Raw genomic sequence first — 10,873 nt, 5'->3', positions numbered from 1 at the left:
GTGACTAAGGATTTTCACACTTGTTGTGGCTATAAAAGATTTTCTCATAAAACACTAACAGAAGTGTTAGAGGGATTCACTTTCGATAAGAATCCAAAAGCAAGTTCCCTATACTACCTTCTTTCCCTCCTCTGTTTCTGTCTTTAAGAGGCAGTGCATCCGACAGGAATCAAACCTACTTTTTGACCCATTTTGCCTTTCTAGGTTGGTGGGCGCTTTCACCATTCAGCCATGGATGCTTTAGCGAGTGAACTAGGTTTTTATTTGAGAGCGAACTAGGTTTTTAGTGGTATTCCTTCTCGAGCTTCTATTTCTTCCGTTAAGGGAGATTCGGGAAAAGATGGAATAGGAAGACGTGTTTCCAGAATGAACAAGATACGGGTAGAGAAGGGGAAGTTAGCAAAGTTAGACAAGATTGGAATGGGCATAGGAACATGTATTGATGTACCAGATCGGCTAATGCTCCCAGGTTGATGCGATGTATTCCACAGGTTGACTGGAGACTTTATTATTGGTATATTGATCGGTCCAGCACGGATTGAAATAGGAGCCGGTTCGACAGGAAGCTTTTGAAAATGCAGTGCACCCAGGTAAATAAGGAACAAGATGAATACAGAAGTTAAACGAGCATCCCACACCCGAAAGGTACCCCACATAGGCCTTCCCCGAAACCCCCCAGTCACTAACGTAAACAAAGTAGAAAAAGCACCAATTTCTGTACCGGTTCCGGAAGAGCGAAGAAAAAGGGGATGTTTTGTTAATGGGAACAAGGAACTGTTTATAGATGTCGCGATATAAATAACTATACTCATCCGAGCCGTAGGAACATGTACATATGAAATACGAGAATTTCCACCTTGTTGAAGATCTGGTGGTGCTACCCGAAGACTTAAATGAATAGCCATCGCTGTTAAGAACAACCGAGATCCAATGAGAATTTGCGCGTAGCTTTTTGTCTTTGACATAAAAAAATAAGGTTGTAATAACGAAACTGACATTTTATTTTCCTTGCCTTGCAAGTGGAACAAGAAAGACTATATAGTTATTTTGATTCTATAAACAATCAAAGGATTTCACATGCTTTCCATGGAATGAGGGAATTCCCCTTGCTTAGTTTTCGCTCCGCTCGTGCGTGGCACTCCTTGCTTGCGGAGCGGCATATCGGAAAAATAAGGATTGACTTTCTATACGGGCCCGTCCCCTCTTACCCCTAACTAACAATTATGCTGCTCTCGCCTTTTTGTAATCTTATCTTTCAAAAATGCACTACTAATTTTTACGGCCTCCTTAGTCACCCTATCCACTCTCGTCCTGTTTTCGGGTTCCCTTTCAGGGGATGAGGATATTTCGATGATTTCTCCCTCCGTAGGTGGAAAACGCGTGGGTGAGTAGAGTCTGTGCTTTGCTTTTGGGGGCACTGGCAAGAAGGTTCTCGGCCACCCCACTCTGACTTGATTAGCTACTAGTAACTAGGATCATTCAAACAGTCAGTCAGCAATGCATACTTCTTTCCTAGTTGAGTGGATCTGCGTAGCAGAGCCCAATCTTCTACCACAAGCTCTGACCTGACTTGTTGTACTTGATTCACCCACGTAAATAGACAACTTGGATAATAAAAGTCATCCCATAAAAGAGAAGTGAGTCCGCATGTCGGCGAATGATTTGGAATTGAAACTGGCTACAGAGGAAACCGAAGCCCTAACTCCCCATTCTTTCTATCTTACATCGCCATCGAGCCCTGGCTGTAGAGTCACTGGTTTCTAATCGCAATGGATTTATGTTTTCTTTGGCTTTTCCATTCGCTTCGTTCAACCCTGATCTGGATAGATAGCTCGGCTTCTATTAGCTGAGAATGGTTTTGTCAAGGAAAGGTTTCGCTATACAACAACAATGAACTCACTTCTGATCAAATTGGATTGGATTGGATGAATCGGTAATCTTTCTCTGTCTTGTGAGTGAGAGTCACTTGCTGTATTGAGAGCGGGCGGGTGACATGCATTAAGCGAAATCAGTTGTTATGTTTTTGATCTTATTTGCGCGAGAAGACCCTTGACTGAGGAGACGTGTTTGGCTTGGATGATGCCGCTATGCTCCTATTCACTTTCAGAGACCGCTCTGAGTTTGCCGGTTTTGCGGCAACCCTTTCACTAAGAACATTTTAGCCATTAACGAAATGCCACTATTCCACAATGCTTCTTTGATTTATGTGTAGAAGCGGTAGTAGTGAAGAAAATGGAGGGAGAAGAAAGAAAGTGATGTGACACGAGAATAGATCATATCCGGCAGCCAGGCATGCCATTAGATAGATCCGCTCTGAGTCTTCTGCAGGATGAGATCCGCTTGGTCTTGTGATAGGGGCTTGAGGAGGAAGAAGAGGGGATTTCTAAAAAAAAGAATGAATCTCCTTATTTATAGGGAACATGACGTGTGACTTCCTCAAACGAAACGAATGTGGCTTTCGTGATAAGGCAAATCCTTCGTTCGGTACAATCAACATATTGAATCTACGCTCGCTCGGCTCGGTGCTGAATGAACTCCTTCATTGATTCCGGGCTGCTCGTAGGGGGACTGTGAAAGCAAGCGTAGGAGATCAAAATGTGAGTCGAGTCCGATGGGTAAAAAGGGGAAGCAGGAAAGGGTTCTGATGTGAATTCTTCTGGTTTGTATATCTATCTCAGCCCTTGCTTGAAAACCTCAAAATTGACTTGCATCTTCCCTTATCACACTACACTTTCTCTTCCTTATTCCATTTCACTGAGCTAAGTAACACTTTTCACGTATTCACCCGAGATATTATAGAAATTGGTCATATTGATCTGTCGTCTTGTTCTCGATAGGAACTTGCTGCTATCTTGGTTGGTTTGAGAGCAGGCACTGTCTATATATCCAAAACTGGAGGAGAGTTTGGGTTTGGATCACAGACGATCGGAGATTTTGGATTGAGGTGGATGGTTGTGCTTGAAGTTACGAGTCGGGTAATGCTAAGTTGAATCGGCTGATCTGTTTCATCCTATTTCGGCAAAGGAAGTTGGACTTTAGTTAGCTAAAAAAAGTACCAGCAGCCTGTCTGTGCCCTTTGAGTCTATAGCCGCCAAATCTAAAGATTCCTTAAGTTGTCGTACGACTTCTTTTTCTTCTTTTGTCAATGATCGGTGACAATGAATGCTACGAATGTTCGCTTCCACTAATGTCGTACAAGAATTGTGAGGTGCCCATAGCTTCCTGGAAAGAAGAAGAGTCATTGTCGTTTCCTGACCGATATGAATGCACATATTTACCCTCGCCTCGGGAAATACCACCAGTAGAGTCTGCAGAAGGTGTCGTTCAGGAGAGATGCTGGGCTCTAGATATGCGAGTGAGATACCCGCCCTCGGTCATGACCTGGGTTGAAGAAGGAATCTATGTTCTTGGAAGCAAAGAAAGAACTCTGGTATTCCGACCTTATCTTTTTGCTCAAAGAACGAATCAAACCCCTTGTCGAAGCCCTTTATGATATATAACCCTGGATCGAGTCAGATTTGGGGCGGCTGAACCCACTTAAGCTGAAGCCTTAGTAGATGTCGACGGAAAGGTGAGAAGAGCTGATCGAACCTACCAAGCAACGGTTAGTTGTGCGGTGTACATACAGGCTGGTTTCGCCATTAGCGATGAATTGGATTTATTAGTAAGGGAATGAATGAAGCGGACCGGAAAGAAGATGGATTTTGGAATAGAAAGAATTCCTCTTCTAGGTTTTTGCTTCAAGTAGTAAGCAAAGGATCCTACCTGCTAATGGTTGAAGACCTTGGCGGCCTCTAGTTCTTCTATCTAGTTTTTTAGCCTAGCGCGAACGAATAAGCTTAAACAAATGGTTTCTTTGACAACGGTTTTTTCTAGTTGATTTGTCCTTATATATATTAGCCATAGTGTAGTTTAATAAACTACTCATAGCTCTTATCATTCCTTTATCCATGCATAGACTGGGAATCTATTAGCTCTTAGCTCTGGCACTTTCTTCTTCTTTATTTGTCGTTGCATTCAATAGCCTATTTGAAGTTAACAAAAGCTTTATTAGCTACCTCTATGAAATACGTATATCTTCTTGGCTATCTAGGCTATCTCTACAGGCTTTTTCAACCTATAAGCAGACCTTTGTATACACCCTTGTAACTGAACTAGCTATTCACAAAGAAAGGTCTATACCGTACATATACCAACTACGCACCCCTTGTATACTTCTTTTTCCTTCTCCCGTGCTTCAAGTTCTGCCCCGGCTCACTCCTCTTTCCAGCAATCTATGTGGGAAGCACTCGTTCAAAGTAAGTTGATATTCAAAGCGTTACCGTAAGCTAGTAAGTCAATCAAAGCTATAACTCTATTTGTTAGTTTCAGGAAACTGGTACATATTTCAAATAATATATATATATATATATATATATATATATATATTATTTGGTATTTACCAATTTTAGACTAAGCATAAATTCATTTGGAAAGAAAAGGGAAATCCCCTAAAATAAAGGATTTTTACTATGTTACCCTCAAAAAGAAGAGGAAGACAAACTAGCCAAGAGATAGAAAAAGGTAGAGACCAACCACCAAAACAAGGGAGTAAGGGCTAGGGGGATATGGGCCAAGAAAGGTCCGATGTATCGGTCAGCTATACCTAATCCTTCACTCAAAAACACATCACACCCTTTGTAGGTTCAAGCCGAAGTCAAGCATGATCACCTACTGTAAACTCCAAATATCGTGGTCGGCGTACCTGGTCCTGAACTGCTTTTAATCTAGAATAAGTGGAATCTTCTCGGCACTCTCCTTCATCTTCTGTGGCCCCGTCGGTCGGTACGTGCCAACCCCAACAAAACGGGGTACGACAAAGGTTCCCGTAGAGTGCTTTGAAAGGTGCCATTCCGTTGCTAGAGTGATAGCAGTTGTTGTAAGCAAACTCGGCTAATGTATCTCTATGCCTATTCAGTAGGCCTGCTCATTGATGCTCTTCGGGCCGATTGTATGGGATGTGTTCTGGTGTACAGTGGGAGATGCAAGGATATCGATTGAAGTTTGATTTGTTGGCCATGGAGTTGGGAGAATATGATGTAGTCCTAGGAGTAGACTGGATGAGGAAATTCCCTATTATTTCAATAAGTCTTTCCGTTGGTTGTAACTAATCACGTACCCGCTGCTGCGGAATTCCTTTTACCTAACCAGGATTGCAGTAAAGATAAACAACGTTGGGCCTACCTGCTTGTTCAGCACCACCCATTCCCATGGGAATATATGGGTTTTTCGGTCCAGTGGGAGGATCATTTTCCTTGGAAGGTAATTTTCCCAACCAATAAGTATTGGGCTCCCAAGTAAACAAAGTGAAGGATCAAGTAAGCAACATGTTGCGGAGTAGCCAAGTAAACCCAGAAATGACTCAAGTAATCCAAGGGCAGAGCAACGTAATCCAACGGAGGGGCTACGTGATCCAACAGAAGAGCTACGAAACAAGGAACACATGAACCTGCTAAGGATCCACTCCACCTGCCAAGTGGACCAATCACAAGAGCTCGGGCCGAGAAATTCAATGAAGTAATCCATATGCTGATTCAGCAAGCCAAGCATTGGAGTTGGTATTCCAAGTTTCTTGAATAACCTAGCTGTCCGAAACTCGCCAATGGGATTCTGTGTAATCCTCCGGTCTACATGGTGTAGGTAAAGGGCAAAAAAAAGTCGCTAATTAGTGGCACTGAAGTATGCACCCGGCGTGTAAACTTCTTCTTTTTATTTACCAATGTCGCTATCCGACTGATCATCCTTTGAGACCACGGAGAACATCAGAGAGAAAGATACGTCACCTAAAAAAATTGACACCCTGACTTATATGAGTCGGCTAGAAACTCAAGGCCTGGCCTTTTGTGGGAGAATGCTGAGTCCTTCCCAAAATCTCCTGGATCAACGAAAGATCTGGATAACGCTAGGTTGTGATACTGATGTCTGATTTTACTCATATACATCCGATAGTGAAGGCCGTGAAGTTTGAACAGCCTCACTTAACCCTGGTTCGGTAACCTTTCTAGCGCCCAGGTATCCATGACCTGTAGATAGAGGCCCACTTTCCATTGGATACTTTGAATAAAAGAAGAAGTAGTTACCTAATCATGGGTCTATACGTAAGATCTCCTTGCGTAGAGGTTAAGGCCAAACGGATTACTGAAATGTAGTTTTACTAACGTTTCCTCATCGACTGCGAGAGTTTGTGGTGTTTGTTCTCGGACCAAAGAAACCAAACAAGCATAGCTTTCCTTTAATGGAGTATCTTGGGTATGGTACTCCCTCTTTATCAGCTCGATGTTCAATCAGCATTCCTTCACGGGGATCTTGACCGGATGTAAGTCAAGATTGCTATTATCTTTTTAAAGAACATAAACTTCAAAGCTTCTAGTCTGTCCCAACTCTTTTGAGCCGCTCTCCCAGTCAACGTTCAAAGGCATCACCATACCTTAGCACTTTTGATCTTGAGAAATGCTTTTCTGGCTTCTTCTCCACACCTTTCTTTAATAACTCAATTAAAGGCCTGCTGATAGCTCCATACCCCGGTACAAACCTCCTGTAATAACCCCTGCAACCCTCGGAGTTCTCTGACATTGGCTGGTTCTGGCCAAGTTGTCATGCCCTCTACCTTGTTTGTATCAGTAGATACCCCAATTTCATAAATAATGTGCTGGATAAACTAGATACCAAAACTTTGATAAAGATTGAGGCAACCCATTTGAGGAAGAACCAGACGGACCCCTGTGGAGATGGCATAAACAATCCTTTGATGAACTTTCTGGTTAACATAGAATCTATGAGTTTTTTCTTCTAATTACTACTACTAACATTATTCAATTTGGTATCCAAGAATTTATTAAGCTCATCCCGCAAGCACATGTACACATCTTGGATTTTACCGTCTTAAGATGGAAGAAGATTCGTTCTCCTACCCATTTCTAAGTTAAGCAAGAGATAACTCATAATTTGATATGCACTCGCACTCGCATCTTGGGTCACTAGAACCTGATGATAATTACTCACTCCTTCATCCTGAGAAAGGATTTTGGCTATGAAAAAAATGGATCACTAGCTTGCGCAGCAAATTGAATGAAACTTTCGTTCGAAGTAAACATTTTAGTCTGGTGTTTGTTATACCATTTAAGGGCATCATCTAAGTTCGAGAACTTTGGATACTTAAAGGCTGCAGCACATGCTAAGTGTTGACTGAGATTCTTTTTTTCCGACAGGTGGTTTTGTGCTGGAGGTTGAGGATGATCGGCAGAAAAGAGTAATAAACTTTTTGACAAATCACGCTCATGAAAATGTAATACACCTGAACGGTAGATTCTACCACGGAAGTCCATGAATGCTGGCAAATAGAATTGATAACCTTCGTATGCTGACGCAAGTCTTATTAAAAAATCTTCATAACTAGCCTGCTGCACCTGTTTTAATAATTTATTTAACAGTATGTTATAGCTACAAGCATTATTAATACCTTTGACGTTATTGAAGTAGCACTCCCTCAATATGTCTGAGGCTTCTGTCGGATTCATGCGAGCCAGAGCATTTGGTAAAAGAAGCCCACACTCAACTAAACATTGACGATTCTTTTCCAGAAATCTCAAGAGCCTTTTGTTTATTTCAAACGCTTGAGACTGAAGCCCATTCAAAATATCACACATCTGCTTGTATTCTTTTTTATGTAACTTTATATAGAAGTGGTTTAAGTCATGGGAAGTTAATAGCCGAAAGTGATTCTAGATATCCCCCGTGGGTTTGCATAAGTAACCTCCTATCAGATCCGATAATGTATTAGGATCAGACCCCCTCTCTGCTGGTTGCCAATCCAAGGGTTTGCAAAGCATCGGAAGATTGAGTTTGATAGGGAGCAGATTTATGTTCAAATTGCACATAACATAACAAGAATTCTCTATATACCCTTGACCTTTCTTAAGAACCAGCACTGGATCTTCTTTTGTTACTCCCCTATCTGTTGATATACGTAGAACATTTCTTTCAATCATGAATTGGAGCAAGTATTTCCCGATATCATAATGACACTGAATTCTTTTCTTTTTCTCTTTTTTGCTAGCACCTTTGGGCTGAACAACATCCTTAACTGATTCTACCTTACTAGTGAGTACTGCTTCCACCTTACCACTACCTGGTGCTTTGTATTGTAGAAACCTTGCTTGTTCTCGTACAGTTGAATTAAGTTGATCTACAGATCTAGCTGCCTTAACTGCGGATGATTCCTGAAGAGTGTTGAATACCAAGCCTAGTACATGAATCATGATAGCCTCAAGCGTATAGATACCAAACATCTTAAGCATAGGTAAGCTACTTGGTAGGCAACCCTTTAGATATTGCTTCGTTAGGCTGATCTTTATTAATCAAGAACTTTACTATGTTAGGAGTTACTTTAAATAGATTATCCTCATCGAACTTCATTGTGCAATTTGCAATTTGATTCTGTAAATCTATTAATTCAGTATCGGAAAACACACCATTTTGATTCTTCTTTTCATTAATTAACAACTTTCTAACATCATCCTGATACATATCAACATTAGAAGTCTTTTTCGTTTTGTCAATATCCAACAGCTTAGCGTAGTAATCGTTCCAGAACTCCTTAATAATACGTGCATTTTGCAAAGATTTCTCATTCTCAATGCTATCATCATATGTCTCGGAACAATAAAATAGAACCTGCATACTTTTATTTGTTACCCTTACTAAACCGCAGTAAGGATACGAATACGACTAAAATAAACTACTAGAATCTAAATATAAGGAAAGGATCAGAATAAGTACTAATGCTCTGTATAATACTTTTCCTCGAGCGATGGTTTAGCGGATTCGGAATTGTAACCAAGCATCCTGGGTTCTATACCCGATTCAACACTAGAGCATGCAACCGATCCTGGATACATAACTATATAAAGTGTGCAGTTTTGGATCTTTATTGGTAGCCAGTCTTTCACTTCTGCCTCTCCACTCCCATGCCTTTCTTGGTCGGACCAACCCAACCGGCGATTTCCGACAAGTCTTTCTGCTTAGAGCAAGAAGCGGAACCAAAATAAAGCTTTCTTTATTTTCATTTATGGATAACCAATCCATTTTCCAATATAGTTGGGAGATTTTACCCAAGAAATGGGTACATAAAATGAAAAGATCGGAACATGGGAATAGATCTTATACCAATACTGACTACCCATTTCCATTGTTGTGCTTTCTAAAATGGCATACCTATACAAGGGTTCAAGTTTCGATCGATATTTGCGGAGTGGATCATCCCTCTCGAAAACGAAGATTTGAAGTTGTCCATAATTTACTGAGTACTCGGTATAACTCACGCATTCGTGTACAAACAAGTGCAGACGAAGTAACACGAATATCTCCGGTAGTCAGTCTATTTCCATCAGCCGGCCGGTGGGAGCGAGAAGTATGGGATATGTCTGGTGTTTCTTCCATCAATCATCCGGATTTACGCCGTATATCAACATATTATGGTTTCGAGGGTCATCCATTACGAAAAGACTTTCCTCTGAGTGGATATGTGGAAGTACGCTATGATGATCCAGAGAAACGTGTGGTTTCTGAACCCATTGAGATGACCCAAGAATTTCGCTATTTCGATTTTGCTAGTCCTTGGGAACAGCGTAGCGACGGATAATTCCGAATCTACATAGGTCTAGTCCAGGGGACAAATCAATAGGAAATGCTATTTGCTTCTTAAGAAGAAGAACTTTTTTGAAATGAAAGAGTTTCCACGGGCGTCGGATATCATTTCTTCAAATAAGGAAGAAGTGTTATCGAAGGATTTCCTTCCATTCTTCCTAGTATGGAAGAAGTAAAGAAAAAGTACTGCGTCTCGATCTATACGAAAGGGCACTGGTTTTTTCTTTCGGTTTCATTGATAGCAGAAGAGTACGCTAGCTAGCGGAGCCTGAAAACGCTTGCTTGCGCCCCACCCCTACGGAAACTATTGCCTATTCTTGTTGCTCGCTCAGTGTCAGTAGAAGGGAAGAAAAGATGGTCACTCCTTTTAGGAACATGGCGAGCCTTACTTATGACTGTTGCACTTCACTCGCTGCTCGTTCATTCACTTGCTCATGAACTTGCTGCTTCGCCAGAAGCGACTAGTCGCCTCCTTTCCTCCGCCGAAAGATGCTTAGCCAGAAGCGACGAAGGAGGGGAGCTGGGGAAGGCCGACGATGGCAATGATGGGGAAGCTGTCGTAGAAGCTTTGCCCCTTGCTTTACATAAATTGTTATGAACTTACTAAATGACCTTATTTATTCTCCCGGAACGCTAGCAAATCTAATAGTTCCATCTGCTCTTCTTAACTTAAGAACGAAGGCCGCCATCCTTCTTATTCAGGAACCCTTTGTTTGAGGAGGGCGTATCCCCGGGAAGGGGAGAGTGGCCGAGCGGTCAAAAGCGACAGAATGTAAATCTGTTGAAGGTTTTCTACATAGGTTTGAATCCTGCCTCTCCCACTTGTTGCAGACTTAAGAGAAGAGAAAGTAGGCGGAAGCCTAGGAGGGCCAACCGAGCGAAGCTCTTTTTTTTTTTGCCGTGCCGTGAAGTGCAATTTTCTCATATGCATTTTAGAGAGGTTGTCGAAAAAAGACGATCTATAGATATTCCCCATCTATATCCAATCGAGAATAGAAGCGAGTCGCTTCCGGCGTCGGCTTGTAGTCTCTGCAGTCGGCACATGCACGCGCCCGCCATCATGCCTCCTTGGTTCGGGACGAAGCCAAGTGAGACATACGATAGACGAAGGAAGCGCCCACCCAGCAGGAGGGCTAAAACCTGTAGTTTTGAAGTTGCAAACTCCAGCTTCGAAGCTGGAGTGCTTTAG

At 42.0% G+C, this 10,873-nt stretch overlaps 1 protein-coding gene and 1 pseudogene across 1 annotated transcript; one reads left to right on the top strand and one right to left on the bottom strand.

Moving 5' to 3' along the window:
* Positions 1-250: 250 nt before the first annotated feature.
* LOC119288704 (putative cytochrome c biosynthesis ccmC-like mitochondrial protein) lies at positions 251-1,064 on the bottom strand. The gene has a single exon (XM_037568265.1). It carries the CDS (start codon positions 996-998, stop codon positions 276-278), a length of 723 nt encoding a protein of 240 aa, XP_037424162.1. The 5' UTR covers positions 999-1,064; the 3' UTR covers positions 251-275.
* A 7,755-nt stretch (positions 1,065-8,819) lies between these two features.
* Positions 8,820-9,733, top strand: LOC119288703 (annotated as a pseudogene).
* The last annotated feature ends 1,140 nt before the right edge of the window (positions 9,734-10,873 follow it).

The sequence above is a fragment of the Triticum dicoccoides genome, chromosome 4A, assembly GCF_002162155.2.
Source record: "Triticum dicoccoides isolate Atlit2015 ecotype Zavitan chromosome 4A, WEW_v2.0, whole genome shotgun sequence".
In the NCBI taxonomy this organism is placed as follows: domain Eukaryota; kingdom Viridiplantae; phylum Streptophyta; class Magnoliopsida; order Poales; family Poaceae; genus Triticum; species Triticum dicoccoides.
This window is presented reverse-complemented; position numbering and strand designations above follow the sequence as displayed.